Here is a 25,190-nt window from a genome sequence, read left to right as displayed (position 1 = left end):
AGTGGCACTTTGCTCTTGTTTAGAACATGTGTGAAGAGGGTAATTCATGACTGGTATTTGGAGAAGAGGGAAAGTGCTGAGTTCTGGAGAGAGGCTGTGAGAAAGGAGAGTCTTTACACCATGTATGACCAAGAAATGTTTACTTCAGTAGTGCATTGAAGCACTGTTAGAACTGAGTGCTCAGAAGATACTAGTCCGTGTCATTTGTGTCAGTTTTCCAGAATAATAGTTCTGTTGGAAAGCATGAAAAAAGTCTTTAATATTAGAATTCTTGTCTATGATACATAACTTAGTGTCCAATTTTAAGCTATCTTATCATTGTTCGAGTAAAGTTGCTTTGACAAGTAAAGGTGAGGAATGAATAAGAGGGAACTTACTGTGCATTGCTCCCTCCAAAAGACCAGTTGCCTCTTCATTGTCCCTGCTGACTCCTCTGTTTGCACATTAACCACAGTTAAAATACAGTTGAGACCCAGGGTGATAAGTGCAGGTAGCCACTCTTCCTACCTTCTAGGGTCTTGTGCTGGGTGAAAGCAATTATGGATGCCAAGCTAGAAGCGAGTGGGAGACCAGAGACCCTAGAGACCAGAGGGCATCCTTTCTTCTATGATGTTGGGGTTAGCCATGAGGTCTCTGTTCTTTTGCCTTCCCTTTTACCTGTTAATGCAGAGTCATTTGAAAATATGCTTTGGACATGTATAATAAAACCATGTCTTGGCATTTGCCAGATAATTTTAGAGGAAAATCCTGCTTATGAGATTGCTGGGAGTACATTTGGGAATATAACTGCTTTGAATTTTCATTGTATCCAGAGTTGAATGCTTCAAAATTAAAAAGATTTCTTATCTGCAAGTGCACCTAGATACCATCTGCAGCTTTTATAAAAATGAGATGCTTACAAAATCAGCATCTCTATGGTTGGATTACGTGTGTGTGTATGTATGTATGTGTGTGTATGTATGTATGTATGTATATATGTGTTTTAAATCTCCAGTAGTTAGAAACCACTGCTCATAGCAACACTGAATGAAAGCTTTATGTTGGTTCTTTATGTCCTCCTTACCCACTGATTCAATCCATTGTATGTCATAGTATTTAGGGGGAGAATTGCATCTATATTGTACATGTACAGACTTTTCCTCTCTGAACAATACAATATGATAGCTATTTACAACAGCATTTATGTTATATGAGGTGTTCTAGAGAAGAAGCACACAGGAGAATATGTCTAGGTTATATGTGGATTCAATGCTATTTTACAGAAGGGACTTGACTATCTGTTCCTTTGGGTATTTGCAGATCTTGAACAAGTCCCCCTTTGATACCAAGAGATGACTAATCTTGTTCTATCATCTTCAAATGTATTTTATTGTCTCAGATGGTTGTGTGTCAGCTTGTCTTGGAGCATCAACTGTGCTTTTAGAAACATTCTTTTCAAATAGGAGTTAATAAAAGGCATGAGTCTATAAACTGAAGACTGGTTGCCTTGGATGAGTGTAGTTAAACTTTTGCTTTCATGTCTCCTGATATAATTATTGAAAGCAACTATCCAGTATGGCTTAAGTACTTGTACTATATGACACAGAAGAGCCTGTCCCCATTTCCTAAGTGGATTGCTCTTCATCAGATACCTTAAGTATTAGGAGATAGAATGGCAAGGGTGCTTATTGAATTGTTCCACATGGCTCACCAGTATCGTTAGTATTTCACAACCTTATGAGATTACTTCTTTGCCCCTTAAATGAGGAAACAAGGGCCACAGAATTTAATTAACTGTCCTAGGGAACACAGTTTGTCAGTCATTGGCTATCTGGTTCCAGGTTGGCTCCTTTAACACCTTCATTATACATCTGTATTGTTCCCTATGAGCAAAAGAAGTTCATGCCCTATCTTCCAAATGTTATATTTACTAGTATTCTTGGTGGTTTTTTGGTTTGGTTTGGTTTAGGTTTTTGGTTTTTAAAATTTTTTTGTGTGCCAGTCCTGGGGCTTGACCTCAAGCCCTGGATGCTGTCTCTGAGCTTCTTAAGCTCAAAGCTGATGCTCTACCACTTGAGCACTAGCACCATCTTTTTCTGAGTAGTTTATTGGTGACAAGAGTCTTTCCCAGCAGGAAAGTCCATGGGCTGGCTTCCAACCACCATTGTCAGCTCTCAGTCTCCTTAGTAGCTAGGATTACAGGTATCAGCCACCGGCACCGGGCCCTTACTTGTATTGTTAATGACATTTTAGGACCACTATGTTGGTCCATTTTTCTTTTTTAGCATGAAAGACATAGTGTTCTTCCTGATGCTTATTTCCAGTTCTAATAACTTTTTACTATTTAATATGCCTTAAAAAAGAACTAAGTTCTAATGTTGAGCAACAGACTATAAAAAGTATGGCATGTTAAGACATACTTGACAAGATAGATTTGAGGTCAAAGATATGATAGCAGTGTACATATAATTAGGCCAATAAAATCCATTTCTTTTTAACAGATGAGAAGTAGTGATAAGACTGAAGAATGTGGGGCTGGGAAGGTGGCTCAGTGGTAGAGTGCTTGCCTTGCATGCTCGAAGCCCTGGGTTCGATTCCTCAGCACCACATAAGCAAAAAGAAAAAAGCCGGAAGTGGCGCTGTGGCTCAAGTGGTAGAGCACTAGCCTTGAGCTGAAGAGCTGAGGGACAGCCACCAGACCCAGAGTTCAGGCCCCACGACCGGACCCAAAAAGAAAAAAAAGACTGAAGACTGTGTACTGTAGTCTGAACATTTAATAGGATTTCTGAGAGTTAAAGATAGAAGCAGAAGTCATTTATAAAAGTGTGAGTGGCTTTTCCTACATCTACTCAGTCAGCTTTGTGCTTGTGGCCGTGCCAGGGTCTGATCAGCTCCATCTCCATTTCTCAGTCAAGGTAGGGTAGATGATTAGAAGGGGTGAATATCAGCCCTTTCCTTCAAGGGGAGACCCCAGCCTGGCTACGCAGGCCATCCCTTTCCTGCAACTTTAGTGCATCTAACCTTGAGATTGTTTGATTTGATGCTCTGTGGTTGTTAGTTTTCTAATACTGAGGATTTAAACTCAAAGCCTCAAGCTTGCTAGGCAAGAACTGTCCCTTCCTCCTTATGTTTTCTCTCTAGAAATAAATCTAATCTTAGTGAAATAAAAAAATGAACTCTAGTAAAATTATGTATACATTTTGCTATTTTTATGCAAAAAATAAATTAGAAAAGAACCTCTTGCCAATTAATTTCTTTTTTTAATTAATTAACTCATTTTTTTGCGGGATGTGGAGGAAAGAAAGCCCTTGTGTTTGGGACTGTGCTGCTGCTGCTGCTGCTGCTTTTGAAATAAGGCTATTTTCTATTATAAGTTAGCTTGACAGCCTTTATGACATTCTTAATGGTTCTTTATTTTTAAAGGTATGTTATTTTCTGCAAATGTGTAAATCTGAACTCTTTTATCTAAGATCAGAGGTTAATATCTTTTATTCATTATATGTGACATACAGGTAAATATATTAAAAGACATATAGTTAGTGGAAGCTTTAATCAATTAAAAAATAACCCAAAACAGAATACAAACAATGGCTGGATTTTATTTTTAATCCAATATACTATTCTTCTTTTGATTGGAGAATTGAGTCCATTAATATTTAGGGTTATTATAGAGGAGTGTCATTTTTCCTGCCATTTTCTTAATTTCTTGTATTTTTCCTTTTTTGTGCTTACTAGTTGGATCTAGTGATTTTTGTCTGATATGTTTCTTTGATTTTGATTGCTTTCTTCAGATTGTATTCCTCCCGTTAGAATACTTTGTAATGCTAGTTTAGTGATCATGAATTCCTTTAATTTTTGTTTGTCATGGAAGGTTTGGGTTTTACCATCTAATGTAAATCATAGTTTCACTGGGTAGATCAGTTTGGGTTGGCAATTGATCTTCATTCAGTGCTTGGATTGTACCATCCCAGCCTCTCCTTGCATTGAGGGTTTGTGTGAAGAAGTCTGCAGTGATTCTGAATTTCTTTCCATTGTAATATTGCTCCTTCTTTAATTTTGCATCTTGCCAATTAATTTCTATGAGGTGAACATCTTGCATTTCCTTGAGTTGTCTTGATATAACCGCAGGCTTATCTATGACAAGAGAAATATAGCAGTGGCTGCCCTGTCTCCTCTCTCTGACTGGACTGCTTTCCTTCTTGTGGACTTTGCTTTTCAGGCAAGATTTGTCCACATGATTTTTGTCAAAAGCGATGAAGGGCAGGCCTTCAAAGAGTGACTGAACTGGAAGGTTTAGTTAAAGTATTATATAAATAGTTGCATCACTGTTTGACTGTTGATGGTATCATTCTGTGAATGACACTAGAAGCCTTGTGGTAGCCACCAGGTGGGTGCATACACACACACAACTGTTATTGTCCACACTATAAGCCTTTTCATTTATCTCATGGCCTGTAATTCTGATTCTTTGAATTAGACTCCATCTTTATTTCATTTTCCTTTCTTCCTTCCTTTCTCCCTCTTCTTCCTTCCTTTTATCCTTTCTTCCATTTTCCCTTCCTTCTTTCTTTTTTTTTCTTTTCAATCTTCTTTTGGTCACTACTAGAGTTTGAACACAGGACTCTGCTACTTGAGTCACACCTCCAGTCCTTTTTTGCTCTTATTTTTCAGAGAGGTTCTTACAGTGTTGCCTGGGATTAGCCTCAGATCCAGACCAGTCTCAGTCCTATATCCTCCTTTCTTCACCTCCCACATAGCTGAGATTACAGATGTGCACCATCACACCCAGCACCTGAGGCTGAAATCATTTCATGTCTTGCAATGTTCGTCTAGTTGGTTTGTTAGCAAATAGTATGCAAAATGGAGAGCCCTTCTGGAGATCTGTTTTCTGTTACCCCAGTAATAGAAAAGGAGAAAGAACCCTCAATCCAAAAGACCTGTTATGCTAATAGGTTTTCCTGTTCTGTTTCTCACCCTATTTCACCCCACCCATCCCTACCTCCACTTCACACCCATACATTGTCTTTCCTATTTCTTTCCCTTATGCTAATTCTAACGTGGTTCTAAAATGTGCCAGATGGCAAAAGGTAGCCAGCCATAGTCTGGGGTTAAAGATTTGTTAGAGATAGTCCCCAGGAAGATAAGCACCTCTGACTAGTGACATTTAATACGCTGCTTTCTCTTCAAAGTGCATTGCCAGCATTACTCAGATACATTTAACACCTTGCAAAGATTGGTCCACGAGATTACAGATTTTCTTTTTCTTCAGGCAGAGAGGTTGGTATTGTGAGTTACTTATGGTAGTGCAGTTAGTTTAGCCTTCTAAACTTAGTGACATTCTCAGCTTCCAGGCTGACCTTTATTCACTTTCTTCTATTGACATTCCTAGATAAATTAACTTGAAATGAATCAGAGTTTTGGAAATCTACCAAACCAAGTTTTGCAATAGGTTTTAGTCTAGTCTCAAAATAAATGTTAAAAGCAACAGTAGTTGGTTTTTAGTTGTTGTTGTTTTAAAAAAAGGACTTTAGAGAAAAAAATGACCTTCCTACTTTGTATTTTTATTTTATTGTTTGATTCTAGTTTGAAAATAGCTGCGCTGGATGTCTGAATAGCATTAATATCTGGTGTGTTATTTTGCCCCTCACTTGACATCCACTGTTGATCTCAATTCTTCCAGTATTTCGTATTATATCTGCCACATTTTACTAAAAGACTGTCATTTGTTTCATGTTCCAAACCACTGTCTGATATAGTTGTTATCACTGCCACTTTACAAACGAGTAAACTGGGACTGAGAAAAGTGTATAACTGTGCACAGCCACACAAATTTTAGGTGGAAGAGCTGAAAATGAAGCTTAGGTCTGTCTAGATGTGGAAGTTCATGACTATAATACCTGCACATTGATGATTGAGGCCAGGATCATGAATTCAAGGCCAGCCTAGGCCACATATTGTGAGCCTATCTGAAAACATCGAAAGCTGGGGGAGGGGAGATGATTGTACATCTAGCGGATGCTTAAACTCCATCTCTTGCTGATCATTAAGCATTTGAACCACTTTAATAGGCAACAAATGACAGATCTTAGAAAAGCACATGGGCCATTTAAAGGATTCATGTTTGTCCACTTGTTTTTGCAGTGCTCAAACTTAGGGCCTTGTGCATGCTGGGCAAGTGCCTTCCTCCTGAGCTACCTACACAGTCCCAAGAATCCCATATTAGCAGGTATTTCCCATAATAACAGCTGCATTTTCTTAATCTTGCCAGCTTCTCTGACCTCTCCCAGTAGCAAAGTGTCTACTCTCCTAATGTTTGCCCAAAGAGAAGCACCGTTATGTAAATGTAAGAACTAAATTATCTTCAATTATTAAAATCTCGGGGCATTAGACACTATTATAATTTGCGTTTGTGTTTACATGGCAATGTAGAATTTTCGGATCATTTTTATAGTGTTTGGGTCATTCCATCATCACAATGAATTTTTTTATCTATTTATTACCCTAATGCAGAAAAGGAAGTGCAGGGGATGCTTTGACCTGCCATTTATCAGGATACGGTATACCACAGCCTACCTCAAACCTATGTCCTCTTAATCCTTGTGTTTGGGAACTGATATCCACATGTGTTTCTCAGCCTTGTCCCTGTCCAATTTGTGCTCCCAGGGTGGATTTATCTTTTGACATGCCTTTCCATTCCTGGACTCTCAGGGGTGGTTATGTCATCCAGCCATCACTCTACTAAATTGTGTTTACTGTTTCCCAGATTAGGTGTACTGTGTTTTGTGTGTAACCTGTTATGTCAGTTGGGTGCTGTCCATATTTGCCTATCAAGGCTGGTCAATTTTAAAAACCACTTCTGCAGGCTCACAGAGGTGGCAGACAAGACAGAAGAGGAGTCTGCAGATTCAATCCTAGACCCTGAGTATAATAGCCAACATGGGGGTGTTCACAGAAACCTGAGGAGTTTCCTTAATATTAGAGCTAATTTAATCTCCTTCCCTTCTTCCCTCCCTACCTCCCTTTTTTCCCTTTTTTCTTTTTTTTTTTCTTTGCAAACACATTCCTACCCCTACCTCTTCCTTCTGTGTCCAGACACTGTTTTCTGGCCAGAGCATTTGGGTGTGTCCTGGTTGTAAGGCCAGCATGTTCTTGCCCTCTTCTAATGAATAGGGCTAGTGAGAAACTATTTTGGGAAAGCATTAAGCTCTTGGAGACAGTGATATCATCATTAGTCAGGCCTTGGATTCTATTGAATAATTTTAATAGGATCCTTGACATCACTTCCAAGATGAAATGGGATGTGCATATTCATATTACTCTTGACATGGGAGTAAAAGGTCTTAGAAAGTCAACAAGAATTTTTCTTTAATATGTTATACTGAAGCCACCTGGACTGTGTGTCGGCCTTGTATGGCCAAATTGCTGAAGTCTCTGATCCACATTTGTCTCATCTGTAAAATGAAGATGATATTACTCCCAGCTCTAGCAGGTCCTGAGAACTCAACAAATGGATGTAACATAGTCTTTGCTATAGAGTTGATGAACAGAAAGTTGTGGTAGAGCTGTTAACAAAGGAAATTAAACATTTCTTGAGTGACTAAATGAGACCTGGTTTAAATTTTTTATTATTATTAAGGTGATATACAGAGGGGTTATCATCAGTCAGGTAATGAGTACATTTCAGTGTCACCCACCTGGGTTTTTAATAAGATGCATTCTTACCTCTGAATGGACATGATTGGTTAGCTGTACGTGTCCTCTGTACATAACTGTAAAAGAGGTCCAGTGCTGTGCATAGACCTGAAATATTTTTATTTTTGCTTTTGCTCTCTGTGGGTTATCATATTTTAATAAAAAAACCCTAAAGTATATGAAAGTCAGCTAGAAAGTACTCAAAAGCTGAACACACATGAAGAGAGACCTCATTATAATCCCAAGGCTACACTGGTATTTGTGCCAGAACTTGATGGACATTTGTTAATCTCCATACAAATCAATTCCCCAATTGAAGAGTAAGGAGGACCAATCATGGTGGCACATGCTTGTAATCACAGCTACTTGAGAGGCAAAATGCAGAAAGATCTTGGTTTGAGACTAGGCCAGGCAAAAACTTGCCATCTCACCAAAGAAACCCTGTAGAATGATGCACACCTGTTGTCCCAGCTACATGGGAGATCTAGATAAGAAGATTGTGGTCTACATGAAGATACTACAATTTTATATTCTGAAATCACAAGCCTCATTTACCACAAATCTATTTCTCATTATAGTCATGTAGACTTTTTGTTTGGATTAGATGTACATTATCAGGCTTTCCATGAAATCACTGATATTATCCAAGATCATCTATAAATATCCCTGGTATTTTGTATTTAAGGACTTAAATACTTCCTATTCAAATTCAGTTATTTTTCTTTTTATGCCCTTTGATATATTTAAATAAAAAATTCAACAAAGTTTTTAAAAAAAAAAGATCATGGTCAAAAGCCATGATGGGCAAAAAACAAGATCCAATCTGAAAAATAACTGAATCCAAAAAGACTGGTGGGCTCAAGCAAGCTCAAGGCCAAGTTTAAACCACAATACTGCTAAAAAATAAAGTGTGTGAGGGAGGACTGTAATGCAATAATAGAAAATTGGCTAAGCATGACAAAAACCAGCAAGGGATGTTGAGGGTATTCCTAGAAGCATTCAGAAATTGAACATAAAGAAAGATTGAGGGTGGAGCTTCTTCTTTGTTTCTGGTGGGGCCAGGTTGAAGGCTGTAGTTAAGGGTTGAGTTGCCTTTCTACAATGGAAAACCCAGTAGTGTCCCACAAGGCTTCTCCACAAGTGACAAAGACTATTTTCAAGTCTAAGTGACACAGCTTCCAAGCCGAGCTTTTCCATGAAGCAGAGGGCACCCCCCCGCCTTGCTGCAGGAGACATAGGAGTCAGGGCTAGTTCATCTTTGGCATCACCATATGTGTTGCCCTCCTGCTTTTCAATGGTTATTCCTTCAGTAACAAAATGGAGGGAAGGCTTTTCTTTGGTCCCATAGTGCCTTGCACACTAATGAGTCCGAAGATTTTGAGAAAATATTGTTGATGAAAATAAACAAGTAACTGAAATTTGCCCTTTCAGTTTTAAGCAAACTCTGATCTGGACAAAGTGTTTGGAGACAGTTGGGAAAGAAACCATCTCTAAAACTGGAGGTTTAGTTGGTTGTTTATTTTGTACTTAGGTAGTTGGACTGTCAGTCAAGCATTTTGTGGGTCTGTATTGAAGTTATTCAGAGTTAGTTAGGGCCACCCATAAAACTGATAAGCAACTATCCTTGAAGGAAAAATATGTTTATGTTTTATGTTTGGGACATGTATTAAGACACCTAGGTCTTTGTTTTGATCAAGTATGGCATTTGTTCAAATAAGTAGCAAAAAATAGCAAGAGGGAAAGAGGAAAGGAAGGACTCAGAGGACGTGGAATCCCAGTATGCTGGCACATTCAGTGAGCCCTATTAAATATTACATGATGGTGATGATACCTTTTTGTGTGATATAATTCATTGTTTCAATAATTAATGTCACCAGTGTGCTTCCAAGAGTACCAAAGGTAAATAATTTACCGTAATTAACAAAGAAGGGAATGATATTATTTATTTATCAAACTTTTAAAAAATGTTTTTAAAAATACCCTCAGGCCTCAAATGTAAAATTTTTAGTTTGTCTCCATCACCATCACTACCACCAGTACATACATGTCTACATGCATACATACATACAGTTGCACCACTGCTTGGATTCAGTATTTAGCCCTAGTGTGAAAGTTAGTTTGATCTCCAAAAGTCAGTATAAATAATTGATAAACAAAGTCTGGCTAAAACTCACATCTCACCTTTGGCTTAACGCAGGATTTGAGAGCTTTCTGAAGTAGTGTATTGTTCTTTGGGGGTGAGGATCTTAATTCTGTGGACTCCCATTGAACTCTACTTAGTGATTGATTTTATTATCTTTAGTTGTTCAAAGGGGCTTCAATTCAACATGTCACTTTCTGAGTACAATGCTTCTTGAGCAGTGTTACCCCTTCCACCTTTCTTCCCAATCTCTGCCAACCCCGCCTATCACCTCAAGTTGTCTGTTTCATTTTCACATATATACGTTGAACAGTATTGGCTGTACTCACTTGCCCTTTCTCTCTCCACTCATCTGCCTTTCCCTCCCTTGACCTCCCCTCCATACCACCCTAACCCCAGCGCCAAACAACACATGTTTTTCAGCTTCCTGGTCCTATTAAACTCTTAATTGCACACCCTTCTATAGGATGGGTCCTCTCTCACTAAATGCTGAGAAAACTATTCTTCTTTTCATTTTTTTTCATTTTGCTTTAGAAACTATTTTTGAATCTGATTCTCAGGCAATCTTTTAAAATTTGTGTACTTTGGAGTAATTTTTTTAAAATAGACTTTATTTTCAGTTATATAAATAAAAATTATAGCTTTCTACTTCACTTTGAGGAAAATCTCTGCCCTCAGTTTCTCCTTTTCAGACACAAGTGCTTATAATACTTTTTTGATGATTTTTTTAGTTTGTTTTTATGTCTCTAATATATGTATTACACATATACTGAAATATATAATACTTTATATATATATATCTATATATATATATACACACATATATATGAAGAGAGAGAGAGAAAGACTGAGACTTTTCTACATTTCAGGAAGCATTTTATTGACCTCTCCAAACAGAAGATGACACTTTTAATTGTTTTCATACCTCTCTTCTACCATACACATTTCCCATCCTTCTATTTCCAAAAAGACTTGTGTTGATTTTGCTTGTATCAGTATTTTCTACTTATATTTTTATACTCACATAAATACTAGTCATGGAAATGGTATATATTGGGATTGTTTTTCCTCTTCAGTACATTGTTATTTTCCCTAGAGTTTTGTCTGTTGCTTAGTGGTCTTTGTACACATCACTAGTGTAATCCACAAATACATCTTCAATTATGCCCTCTAAATATCTTCATACACTTCATATCCCACTTAAGGTAGGATTTGTCACAAGTATGGAGCTTGAACTCAGAATCTCAAGCACTTGCTAGGCTTTCTTGTTCACAGTTGGCACTCTACCACTTGAGCTGTACTTCTCTTCTGGTATTTTGCTGGGTAATTGGAGATAGAATCTCTTGGATTTTTATGCCCTCCCGTCTGGCTTTGAACTTTGATCATCCAGATCTTAGACTCCTAGGAAGATAGGATTACAGGCCTGACCTACCAGTACCTAGCCACCCATTAGATATTTTAGTAGTAAGATCTGCTTAACTTTTCTGCTTCACTTTTGCTCCCACTTGTCAGGCTCCTTGAAGGCCCAATGCTCAGAAACCCTTCTTGGGTCTCCCTTTCATCACTATGAATTCCATCTTCTCTTCCTCTAAGCCTGCTCTCTTTGGGCTTAATTCTCCAATTTGGTGGCATACATTTTCAGTAGTTCTTGTGAGAATTTTTTTAAAGAAATCTAGATAGCTAGATTGCAGGTAGATAAATGATAAATTGCATTTTATCTAGGTAATATATGTGTATATGTACATATGTATGTATATTATATATATATTTGAAAATATTCTATTTGCACACCTGGTTTGCCTAGTTTGAGTTTCACATTGTTTCTTCATACAACAGTGATGGAATTGCTACATTTTCTTTACAGTCAACTTTTGCTCTTACCAGTGTGGTAGAAGTTTGTATCTGTGACTGCTTTTCTCTTCAGGGCCTGGGATTTCATGATATGCTGTAGCAGGATCTGTATTCATCACAGCGCTGCTCACTCAGTGAACCTTTTGTTTTGGGAACTTAGGTCTTTAGTTCTGGGAAGAAGAGGACAAGGATTCATACTTGAACCTGATCTTTTTTCTCTCTTTTTTTAGTAGGGTTTGAACTCAAGGCCTCGCACTTGCTAGGCAGGCATTCTTACTACTTTAACTGCATCCCTGCCCTTTTACCTTTAGTTATTTTTCCAGTAGGGTCACACATTTATCCCTGGACTAGCTTAGGCTGAATTCTTTATGTATACTTCCCAAGTAACTGGATTGCCAACCGTGAACTACCCACACCTAGCTTTTATTGTTCAAGATGAGATCTCAAGTACTTTTTTTGCCCAAACTGGCCTTGAATCACAATGCTCTGATCTTTGCTTCCCAAGTAACTAAAATAATAGGTAAAGCAACCACATCTGACCTCATCTCTAGCTACTAATGAAAAAATACAAGATTTGCCTAAAAAGACTGTTCACTCCACTTTTCTCTGTATGTTCGTTTATTTTAGTTTTCACATTAGTTACTCTTCTCAGCTGAATGAATAGTGGTTGTTGGCTATCTGTTCACTGATGAGCTCAGTAGAAGTTTTCTGTAAGGTGTAGAGCTTATCAGACATGATTTCCACTGAAGTAATGAGCCTAGGTAGTTGCAGTTGGCAAGTCAAAATCATCTGAAAGCTCCTGTTTTCTGCCTAGACAACGATCTATCCTGAACTATCTGTGCCTCAGAAGCTAGGAAAGGGAGAAGGCTAGGGTGTGAACATTCTGTCAAACTTCCATTCAACTCACATTTTCTGTAGAGTATCTCTGCCCTCCTAGTCTTCTGCCTCTGGTTTTTTCATCTCCCCTTTCTTTGTGTTCTTTATGACTTAAACACTGCTTTCTATATTTTCATCTTTCTCTCATTTTGTGTATTTTTCCATTTATGGTTCCAATTTACAAGCCCTGTTTCTCACTGTAAAACAAGAACAGATGATCCTTTGATTCTTTCATGTGTATATTCTAGAGTTCTGTTGAATCCCATACCTTTCATGTCCTCTCTTTTCTTCCCTCTGTTTTCTTAAACAAATGGATCATAGTTATTACAAAGTTCTTATTAGCTTACCTCCAAAGTTTTGATGGCCAGGGAGTCTGTTTACAGTGTCTTTCTGGTTCTGTTTTCTCTCTTAGTTTTTGTTTAAGTATTCTGACCATACTGGGAAATTTTTCATTTTCTGTTGGACATGTTAATGAGAAATTTACACCTGATAGTGGCATATTCCTCCAGAGACATTTCACCTAGAATTTGTTGAAATAAGATTGATTTGTAGCCAGGCACCAGTGGCTCATGCCTGTCATCCTAGCTACTCAGGAGTCTGAGATCTGAGGATCACAGTTCAAAGCCAGCTTTGGCAGGAAAGTCTGTGAGACTCTTATCTCCAATAAACCACCAGAATACCAGAAGTGACATTGTGGCTCAAGTAGTAGAGAGCTCACCTTGAGCTGAAGAGCTCAAGGATAGCACCCAGGCCCAGAGTTCAAGCCCACAACCAACCAAAAAAAAAAAAAAAGATGATTTGTAGCTCGAGTAACACTCAGACCCCTTCCAGTTTGTCCTGGCTCTCCAGTATCCTTATTTGAAATCCTGGTATGATCTATAACTCTATGTGCCATTATGAGTTCTAAACTCAATAATTTTCTCATGAAACTACTGTGAAAACTCTGTTATTCTTTGTTGGGGTGATTTTGGTTAATCTTCCAGCTTCTTGTTCTACTTGGCCCCAGAGTTCACCCATTAGTAGAAAATGATGGCATGCTTAAAGCCACCTAAATCTTCCCTAGTACTCTGCTGGTTTTCTATGTCTCAGCAGTGATCTATGTATGTACAAAGCCCAAATTATTACACTAGTAACTGACAAATGCCTCCAAGTTTGAAATGAGCCTGCCAGACATAATTCTGTTAGCTATTAGCAATTCTCAGCTGCCCTACACTGCAGTCAATGATAATTTCTTTCTTTATCTAGTTTTCTTGGCAGCAGCATTGGACTGTTGCTAGCAACATTGTCATTCTTGGAATCACAAGTTCTCAATATGCAATTTAAAATTTTTTATTTTGAGAATTGAATTTTGCAGCTATTGTAGGAATCATTGGCCTGTGTCAAAGTATGTAAAATCATTGGTCTTAGTTCTGCCATATCCTTTTTACTATGCAAATTACCTAGGGTGCTAAAAAGTCAAAGTAATTCAGTGTATCAGTAGTCTTTGCTCTGAAACTTTAATGTAGACCTACAGAGCAGAATTTACAAATTCTTTCCTTTGAATGTTGTCTGTCTGGACTTACTGAGAAATAAGTATCTAAATGTATTTGAACTTATAAATACAAAATATGCTTTATACGTATAGGGAATGCCCTTTTCAGGTGGGCTGTTGATGTAATGTACTGTTTTTCTTTTCCAGCATCTAACATTCACAAGGGAATTTGATTCAGATTCTCTGAGACATTATAGCTGGGCTGCGGACACCTTAGACAACGTGAATCTTGTCTCGAGCCCTGTTCATTCGGGGTAAGTAACTTCAGTTTCTCCTATATCCTCCTAAATGAGCAATGCATTTATTATGTACAGTTATAAATTCTACTAATAAGTTTCATATTGACATATTCACATATGAAATGTATACTCATTCGTAAATATGTACTCATTAGTAACATGCATGCATATGTAAGTCGTTTGATAAATATTTTTTTAGGCAAATTGATATATTCCTGAAGGCATAATTGGGAAAAAAAAACGAATGGTATGACAAAACTTCCTACTTAGTCAGATGTTTAAGCCATTAATTTGCATTTCCAATTAAAAGGTAAAATTACTTTTCTTCACATTGCTAGTTAAATGAAGCTTCGTCCTTCCTAATAAAAATTTAAATGTGTAATAATTTCTGTTCATTTCTCTCACCTATGTTGTACTCCACAATATGTAGAACTTCATGCAGACATTTAGCTTTGAATTGAATCAACAGTGCCTTCATCTGGGCATCAGCATTTTATTTGATAAATGATTTGATTTGTGTGATTATCCTTTAAGGAAAAAAAAACAAAACTCCAACTACTGAATTTACAAGGAGTCTGAAATCTAAAGATCACTATTCAAAGTCAGCCAGGGCAGGAAAGTCCATGAGACTCTTATCTCCAATAAACTACTGAAAAGTCAGAAGTGGAACTGTGGCTCAAATGGTAGAGTGCTAGCCTTTAGCAAAAGAAGCTTGCCCTGAGTTCAAGTCCCAAGACCAACATATACACACACAAAACCTTCCCAGTGACAATTGGGCCCCCCTACATTATTAAAATTAAATAGCAGTTAAGTTGTATTAAGTTATAAAGAGAAAAGGGAATGAATTTTAAAGGAAAATAGAGAAATCCACTGTTAAAAAGTTACTCTGCAGAGGACCAGTGGCTCATGGCTGTAATCCTAGCTACTCAGGACGCTGAGATCTGAGGCTCATGTTTCAAAGGAAAATCCTGGAAAGTCCATGAGATTCTTCTCCTCAGTTAACCAGCAAAATGTCAGAAGTAGAGGCCTGGCTCAAGTGGTAAAGCATCAGCCTTGAGTGAAAAAGCTATATATATGAATGACAATCCTGTAAAAATCCCATCAAAGATGCTCTCTGTGGCCACCTCACTGGCCACTGAAATGTGAGGCAAGAGTCTAAATGGTAACCAATTCATAATTGAATTGGTACTAGATTCTTTTTTTTTTTTTGGGTCCAGTCGTGGGGCCTGAACTCTGGGCCTGGGTGCTGTCCCTCAGCTCTTCAGCTCAAGGCTAGCACTGTAACACTTGAGCCACAGCACCACTTCCGGCTTTTTTCTTATATGGTGCTGAGGAATCGAACCCAGGGCCTCACGCATGAAAGGCAAGCGTTCTACCACTGAGCCACCTTCCCAGCCCCTAGATTCTTAACCAGTAAGTAATTCCTACTTGTGATATTTGAGATCTTTATAGACAGGGTGAAAATAATTTGTTTAAAGTATAAATACCTCAACATATTTTTGCCATTGACATGGACTGTTAGGCTGTAAATTAGCTGTAATCAAGGAGAAAGGAAGACTTAAATAAGTTAATGATAATTAGCATTTATGAAGTACTTTCTTTATGTGCCACTTGTCCTTAAAATAGATCAAAATAGCTAACATTTACTTAGTTCTTTTCATGTAACTGGTTTTATGCTAAGACTTTTATTTATATCGTCTCATTTACTGTTTGAGGCTTCAAATGGCATGGCAAGACAAATTTTACTCATTATCTTCATTTTACAAATGAATGCTATAGGCAAAAGTATAAGTATGGAATTTACCCTCTGATGCCACAGTTACGGAAGGACTTCAATGCAATGACATTTAAATAGCAATAATACACTTGGGAGAGGCTCATCGACTGTAAGTCACCTGGTAGTTTTTGGTGGTCTTTAACAATGCACTTAACTCAGACAAATCCTTGAGGTACTATAGTAATACTATTTTTAAGTTGCCTAAGATGTTTGTTTTATATTACATTTGTGTGGGCCTAAAATTTTTTGTCCAAGCCCAAAGGAAAATCATAAGATTTTTTGCTTTTGTTTTTAGGTTTTTTTGTTTTTTATTTTTTTTGAGAAAGGAAATATAAAACCCTTGGGGTACACTCAGAAGACTGACATGTCAACTTTTTAGCTATCAGGTTTGCTAGTATGAAGTTATCACTTTGTACTCTACACATGAAAGAAATACTCTGTGGTTTCATTCAGTAAACTGAGAAGTTGAGAAAAGATCATAAAATCAGAAAGTTATTTTCTCATGAGCCCTTAAGGGTAGGTAACTTGTGTCTAAAATACTAGCTACTCAGGAAGCTAAGATCTGGAGGATGATGGTCAAAGCTAACCCAGGCACAAAAGTCTATGAGAGCCAGTGTCCAGATAACTAGCCAAAAACCAGGATTGGGGGTGTGGCTCAAGTAGTAGAATGCCAGCTGAGCCATCAAGTAAGAATGGGAGGCCCTGAATTCAAACCCTGGCACTGGCAAGAAAGCAAACAACGAAACAAAGTAAAAGAAGGAAGAGAAGGAGGGAGAGAAAAGAAATGAATGTTCCCATTGGAAAGGATAAATATTTTAATATGCAAGTTATCTCCCCTCTCCTTGGAACTTCTGTTGAAGACCATAGACATATATGACAGAACAAAATAATGGCAGCTAGTGTGGGCTTACTTTCCAAGGAAAAGAGAAAATACTACACCAATGTCAGCTCTTTGGAATAGTTTGTACAGCCACTTGAGGCTGTATAATACTTTCCCAGGTTTCCCCACAAATGCCAAATGCCATGGTTTCATTTTCTAATGGTTTTTATTTTCTTTGCTCGTCATTGACGTTTTCTGTTGCTTGCTTCTAATTATCTTACATTAATTTTTCCCATTTGCTTTCAAATTATTTTGCAGCTATTCTTCTCCACTTCCTCAGTATGATTCAAGGTGATAACTGTGTATTTTATGTGAACCCTCCTTTTTTTTTATAGTTTTAGTTTATGTGACTTTATTTCACAGTTAGCTTGTGTCACTGTCTGTAGTATATCAGTGTTTGTCATCTTGCTTTTCCCCAAACTAGAAACCTTCACATATCAGTTTTAGGATCATTTGTAGAATTCATGCTGTAGTTTGAATATTAATAAGATAAAAATACAAAATAAATATCACTTTAATACATTTCTATTCATTTCAAAAATTGTATTGCATGAAGTTTTTTGCACAAAATATGCAAGGAATGAGTTTGGAAAGTAAATCACTATATTCCACATTTTATAATGATATTGTAAAATAGGACCATATTCTGTTTAATATATAATTCTACCTTATTTCATTCTGTTCGCCCTGTGAAGTTGAAAACTTTGAAATGATAAATGATTATTAATGTGCACCAGCCACACATTGTGTGCTGTGCAAAACATGGAGACAGTTTCTTCACCTTTGTAACTGAAATCATCTGTTACATTTGGTGCATTTGGTTTTGAAATTCTTTGTAGCTAGGATGTTTTAATATTGATCCTAATAAGTTTCTCACACTACTTTCAGACTGTTCAGCTACAATTACTATATGTCTATGTCTATCCATTCACCTGTTAGTACTATTAACCTGTGAAGTTTCTAAACACATATAAACAAAGTAGTTTTACTTGTGGATTTATTCATTCAACATCAGTGCGTGCTTATTGTGTGCTGGAATTGTGTTTGGCCCTATAGGTCAAGCAGTGAATAAGACAGTCCTAATCCAAATCTCTGTCCAGATAGTTGAGACCCAACATTGCCAGGGCAAACATTCCCCTCCCAGGAAAAACACTGCAATGTGGGTTTGTTTTTTTTTTTTGCTAATATAACCACATTTTTTAAACTTATTCTATCTCAAGTCATTTTTAATCTATTCTGTTGCTATTATTCCCTGTGACAATTGATTTTACTTATTAAATACAGAGCAAAATCAGATTTCATCTTAGGGTTCTTTGTAATATTGTCTTATTGCCTTTAGCGGTAACTGAAAATACTTTACATAAACTCAATATAGCTATACATTATATACATATAATATATATGTTCACATCTTGAGAAATGTAAGCAGCCCAGAGCAAGTTTAAGTGAGCATAGGAAAGAATTGGTGTGGACACTATATAAGTTAATATCTTTCTTTGATTAAGGAAGAGTGGTTGTAATTGTCTTCTTGTTTTTGAGTTAGTCTTTACCTTCTTACCTTAATATCACTGAGCTCCCAGTTTCTCATATATAATAAACCAATCCAGAGCAAAACTTGTCAGATTTAAAAGTGAGCCAACGGTGTGAAGGTGAGTTCATCTTACTCATGAGCAGAGTTGCTTCTGAAAAATTCTTAGCCTCCACATCATCCTCACCACCTCTCTCCGTGGGAGTTACAGGCTGTTTGTTTTTTTGAAGAAGTTTCCAGTTCAGAGTCCCTCCTCAGAAAACAGTCCTCTGCTAGGAAGTCCATTCAAGGCCTTCAGATTTACCTGTAGGATGCTAGCACTGTTTTTAGATGAATAAATAGAAAAGAATTTTGATGGATGGGATTTCTTTTCCCAAAAATACTTTCAGACTTCAAGCAACTTTCTAAGCATAACTATTGGGTGCTATCTTAGTAGTAAGTAGATCTACCGATGTGAAAATGAAGAGTGGAAGGATATATGTTCTTCTTGACAAACTGACATGCTCCTTCTGTCTGCAACAGTGTAGGGCCTGCTCATCATTCATGATAAGATGTAAGATTCAAAATGCTCTTACTCATATATGGCACGTTTTCTTTCTACTGCCTTACCTACATGCAGATACATGTTTTTCTAATTCGTTCTAATATCCAGGCCAATGACCGAATTATCTACTTGAGAGACAGGTTCTAAAATGACTTAAGTTCTACTTCTTGTATTGCTGTATGAAATATTCAAGTGTAAGTTATTTTAAGCCTGTATTCATGCTGAAAAGAATCCCTTTCCATCAAAATTCTCTTAACAATTCTAGTCATTTTTTATTTTTATCTTCTGTTTCATCTTAGTATGGTTAAGTATCCCTTCATTTTATGAGTTATGTATGTCAAGGTATACTGTGGAGTTTTCATCTTACTTGTACGGGACAACTTAATAATTAAAATGATTCTTCAAGATACCTTAACCATTCACAGTATTTGAGTTTTGTTTTAAGCACATGGGGGTTCTTTCAATGACTAGTTTTTATTTTTATTTTTGAGATACTCACTTCCATGTGTGCATCTGATAAGTAATAGCATTGGGGAAGCCAGTCTCTTAAAATGAAATCATGTTTCAGTTTTTGCCCAGTGCGCCAGTTCAATGCAGGTCTGATGTGACTCCACCGTATTTCCTTCCAAGTTATCTTTAATAAGAAAGAGAAACAAAAAGCTAGCTACATTGTCTATTGCTTTCAACTCTTCACATTCCATTTCAAAGCCTGTAGAGGAAGTCTGTTCACTTCTCCTGATTTCGCGTTTGATCCTCTCCCTGCAGATTTCTGGTTAGTTTCATGGTGGATGCAAGAGGTGGCTCCATGCGCGGAAGCCGTCACCACGGGATGAGAATCATCATTCCTCCCCGCAAGTGTACGGCCCCCACCCGAATCACCTGCCGTTTGGTAAAGAGACATAAACTGGCCAACCCACCCCCCATGGTGGAAGGAGAGGGATTAGCCAGTAGGCTGGTAGAAATGGGTCCTGCAGGGGCACAATTTTTAGGGTAAGTGTTATTCATTTTCATCTTGGCCCTCTTTCTACATCTTTGATTTTCTTTACCCTTGTCAACTCAAGGAGTTAACTTTTAGAACAATCTAATGGGTCTGTTGTCAAAGGGCACAAAGCAGTGTGATTCTGTGAAAGGCTAAGAGGCTAACACTTCCCCTAACTCAGTTTGCTGGTCAAGGCTTTTACTAACAAGAAGCATGTTCTCTGCTCAGCCAGCTCCATTGGTCCCCAGTGGAAGTCAAGGCACCATTCCTAAGGGGAAAAAGAAAACAACAAACCAACCACAATACAGATGCTGGATTTACTATCACTTCACTGAGTCAGTGGCTACTTTGGGGACATGTCCTTTTAAAGAGCATTTCCAGGGACATAATCCATTGTGATATGGTATTTTACAAGAAGACTTCGTTCTCTGAGGTGGCCACTTGGGTGCGAGTCAGGCAGGCTCTGTCTTGACTGCCAGTGTGTTCACATCTCCCCTTCTTGTTTCTCTTCCTGCTGCATGGATGTTATTCAGTAAACTGCATCTTCCTACCAATCCTCCCCCTGTAAATGAGGGTGAGAGCCTGGTTAGCCGAATCCTGCAGCTTGGGCCTCAAGGAACAAAATTTATTGGGTAGGACTTTTATAGACAAGATACAGAATGTCTACAATTATTTTTTTCCCCATTTTCGTTTCTTTTTTTTTTTTCTGTCACACCCATGGTCTTTTTCTTGTCTTAAGTTTATATTTTTAGTTTTTAAGTTTTTTTCTTTTTTTTTTTTTTTTTTAATGCTTTCAGTCGATGTGTGTCACTGAAAGAAAAGACTCATAATGGCTTGACTTATTGTGACACTGCTATATTTCTTGTGCTGTTCAAGCATGTGGAACTCACGGCAAGCGTTTTGCTTTCATAACTTTGTGCTTCTGTAAGACTTCCTTTTATTTGAAAATTTTCTTTAGCATATGATCCATTTTCAAGCTAGATTGAGTCTTTAAGAGAAGGTATTTGCAGGCTTTACATCAATATTGGCTATAAATGATAACTATATGTGTATGTATTTGTCTCTGTGTGTGATTGGATCGTTAAAAAGAAAATACGCTATTCTGTAATCTTTGGGGGACTTAAGAAGAAAATGTCACCATGAAGTAAGATGATTTTGGAAAAAAATGTTGGGAATGCAAGATATTTATACATTAAATAGGTTACAGACAGAATATCCTGATAAGTTGTTAAATTGTTTTATTTCTGTCTTGTTGGAGCTGAAATGTGTTGGTATCTGTTGTTTGTTGGCTTGTCTGTTTGATTGTTGTATGTGCCTGGCAGTTTGCATGAAGAAACTTGTTATGAAAAGTTATGCTTGGCTTTTCCCTTTCAAAAACCTTGTTCATATCTTCTCTCCAGTACCACCAAATGTCATACACCAAGCCACATCCCTTAAATATTTACAGAGACAGTATCTGAAATGGTAACCTGCAAAGATTGTATCTGATACTCAAAAAAATATCTACTGTTTAATATCAAATTATAAGGCATGGTTAAAATAAAAAGACTAGTACATTCCATAACTTATTGACTGACATTTGAATTGAAACCCCTTTGTACAGCTACTTAAAGGATTTTTTTAAGTTCTAATAAAAAAGAATGACACTGTTAGGAATAGATGCTTTTTTTCTAGCTATTAAAGAATAAAGGTATTATGAAAATTATCTTTAAAATCCTAATTTGAATTGCCTGCAACTAGTTTGCCAAAAGTAAAATTATCATCCCCATTTAAATGGGTATTTTCAAAAGAAAAAATTTATAAGAAAAATTAAGTATGCAATTGTTTTTATATATGTGTGTAAGCTTTTCAAGTATTCCTTTCTATATGTCCCTACATAAGCCTGTATCTTCCACTGAAGTGCCTAAACCCATAGGTTCAGAGGTGAGGTTCCATACAACCTCTGTAGGACGATAATGATACTGTCTACTTAAATGTCATCAAATAAAGCTGCACAATCCAACGGCATAAACTGTGTGTGATTGTGGTCTGCTTACTTCCATACATCTTTTTTCAGTATTTATCCCTTTGGAAAATTTAACAAAATGATCACCCATGGCTTGATTGGCTGTCTTCAATTGGCACCCATTCTTTTGTATTCCTTTTGCAAAAGGACACTGTCAAAAATGAATGTGTCTTTACATGACTATTTGAAACCAAATACTTTTTCAGAAAGTTCAACTATGCTTGTATATATTATGTTAGACCTAGGAAATAAAGCTGTCCACTGCCTAGTTATAAATTGAAAATTGGAGAAACTGCTTTAACTACACAGTCCGTGGAAGTCATGGAAAATGACCTATAGAGGGAGTGAGTTGTTGATATTGATTGTCTTATTGCTGAAGGAATAAGTAAAGCATCTTTCCAATTAGGAAACTGACAGAATTTTTTTTTTTTTAAAGAAATGACTGTGTCCTTTTAAATCATTAGTGTTTTGTATATTATGTCTATTGGGTTTTTTTTTTAACAGAATGACCTTTTTATCAAATGGCCTACTTTAATAACTTCTAACTTTTTAATTCAGATTCCTCATATGTGCCAAAATTCTCTCCCTATTAAACCCAATGCCTAACATTGCTAGACCTTCAAGAACTGTCTGGGAATGAATAATAGCATGTTATCAGGCTTCTAAAGTGTTTTATTTAATTAGCAAATGATTCTGCAGCTTTGAAACCATTCCCAACCTGAGTGGCACCTCTAATTTTCAAATTAATACCATTAACAAAACATTTTTTTTAGTGTGATGCTATAAATAATCTTTAACTTGGTATCAAAATAATGTGGGTTTTTTTTTCCAGCCCTGTCATAGTGGAAATCCCTCACTTTGGTTCCATGAGAGGAAAAGAGAGAGAACTCATTGTTCTTCGAAGTGAAAATGGTGAAACATGGAAGGAACATCAGTTTGACAGTAAAAATGAAGACTTAGCTGAACTACTCAATGGCATGGATGAAGGTAATCATGGGGACCCTTTGATACTGTGAATGTTTGCAGACAAGTCCACAGAGTGATTTTATTCAATGCAGACCTGAGTTCCTCACATTTGTATTTTAAAATGGGAATCGAAGATGCCCAGCATTTATTGCCAGTTTCTCAATAAGGTATGAAATTCTGTCCATTCAACAAACTTCCCACTCACAGCCCAGCTAGGCAAGAAAGAATCTTGTAGCCGGGCACCAGTGGCTCACACCTTTAATCCTAGCCGGGCACCAGTGGCTCACACCTTTAATCCTAGCTACTCAGGAGGCCGAGATCTGAGGATTGTGATTCAAAGCCAGTCAGAGCAGCAAAGTCCTCGTGACTCTGATCTCCAGGTAACCACCAAAAATCAGTAGTGGTACTGTGGCTCAAAGTGGTAGAGCACTAGTCTTGGGCAAAAGAGCTCAGGGACAAGGACTAGTCCTGAGTTCAAGCCCCATGACTGACCAAAAAAAAAAAAAAAATCAATGATTCATTCCAGTTTTTTTATTTGATTTTGGTGTGCATGTCTGTGTCCATTTGTCTGTGTCTATCCATCCATGCATCTGTCCATCTAGAGGCTTGAACTCAGGGCCTGGGCCCTGTCCCTGAATTTTGTTACTTAAGGAGTCACAGCTTCATATCCAGCTTTTTGGTGGTTAATTAGAAATAAGAGTTTCATTGATCTCCTTGCCTGGACTAGCTTCAAACGGTGATCCTCAGATCTCAGCCTCCTGAATGGGATTACAAGTGTGAGCCATTGGCACCAGGCCATTCTTTCAGATTTCAATCAAATTAATCAGTCCTTCTAAAATCCAAGAAAGTGATGCCCAGTAGAATGTGTTGATGATGGAAATGTCCTGTGCCAGTGCTGTCCAAATATAGCAGTTGCTAGTCACACATGGTCCTTGAACATTTGAAATATGACCATTATAACTGAGGAAGGTAATTTATAATTTTGTTCTATTGCCAAAAGTGATGTGGTCACTGGTGACCTAACTAGAAAAAAGACATTTTTACCAAGAATACTTAATATACTAATAATCTCTTCCTCTTTTTTTTTTTTTGTCCCAGTATTGGGGCTTGAACTCAGGCCTTCGTGCTCTTGCTTACCCTTATTCCTGAAGGCTAATATCTACTACTTGAGCCACACCTCTCCTTCCATTTTTTGATGATTAATTGGATTTATCTGCCGTGGGTGGGTTCGAACATATTTACATCTCAGCCTCTGGAGTAGCTAGGATTCTAGGCATGAGCCACTAGTAATCGTATTTTTTTTAGCACATTTTATAATATGTTCTACTATGCAAAAGTAGAATTTATTAAACTTCAGGGGTCTATAGTAATGTACTTCCTTGTTTTCAAGCTGATGTGCCTTCATTTTTTTGTTTTTACAATAAACCAATTTTCAAATAGAAATAAGTTCTGTTTGCTCAGAGAAATAGTACCCTACCCAGTGCCACATGGAAGACATCGCCAAACTGTTTCTTTTTAAAGAAACAGTGATATAACCCTCTGTCCTGGATTCTGTGTGGTATCTTGGGAATGGTAAATATAGAGTTCCTTTGCTACATTTTTCAAGATCAGATAAACTTTGGTTCCATTTTAAACAATTAAGAAGGAATGGTAAGTACTTCCAGGTTTAAAAAAAATCAACCATTAGAAGCTGCTAGAGCAAAAAAAAGAAAAAGAAAATTTTATGTTTTTATGTATTAAATATAATAATAATAATGGGACCTCAACACATTTTGTTACTGAAGCTCAACCCAGTTTCATTCAAGCTCAAGCTCCACTTCCCACCTTTCTTTTCCAATCCCCAAAGGCATTTCGTTCTTATCAGAACATCCCCTCCTCCTCTCCCAAATCAAACAAACACAGAAATCAGTCTTTTTCTAAAAAGGTAGCCTGTGCTATTCCTTTGTGATCCAGTTAGTCAAGTTCTGGCAGTGAGAGGAGATAAGGCTATGTAGGCATTTCAGTGCTTTATGTTCTTTTCTTGCCAGTGACCCTCCTGATTTTGCTACTCAGTGGATAATTGTTAGCAAGATAAAAACAGTACACAAAGCAAACCAGAAGTCAGCTTTTCATTCTACCATTATTGTATTTAACATAGGAAATTGCTCTAGCTTCTCATACTCAAGCATCATCTATCATCTAAAGAGCTAATGACCACTGATAC

General features: G+C 37.3%; 1 protein-coding gene across 12 annotated transcripts in view; it reads left to right on the top strand.

Annotated features, from left to right (window-relative positions):
• The window catches only part of Ank3 (ankyrin 3), a 446,602-nt gene that overhangs the window by 362,405 nt on the left and 59,007 nt on the right, over positions 1-25,190 (top strand). For all 12 annotated transcript variants that reach the window (XM_042696439.1, XM_042696433.1, XM_042696436.1 and 9 more), the window contains 3 exons: positions 14,217-14,323; positions 19,803-20,027; positions 22,854-23,008. In XM_042696439.1, the coding sequence (XP_042552373.1) occupies positions 14,217-14,323; positions 19,803-20,027; positions 22,854-23,008 (487 nt within the window). The remainder of the gene's footprint in view (positions 1-14,216; positions 14,324-19,802; positions 20,028-22,853; positions 23,009-25,190) is intronic.

Source organism: Dipodomys spectabilis, unplaced genomic scaffold (assembly GCF_019054845.1).
Source record: "Dipodomys spectabilis isolate Male_0828 unplaced genomic scaffold, ASM1905484v1 ptg000207l, whole genome shotgun sequence".
NCBI classification, from domain to species: Eukaryota; Metazoa; Chordata; class Mammalia; order Rodentia; family Heteromyidae; genus Dipodomys; species Dipodomys spectabilis.
This window is presented reverse-complemented; position numbering and strand designations above follow the sequence as displayed.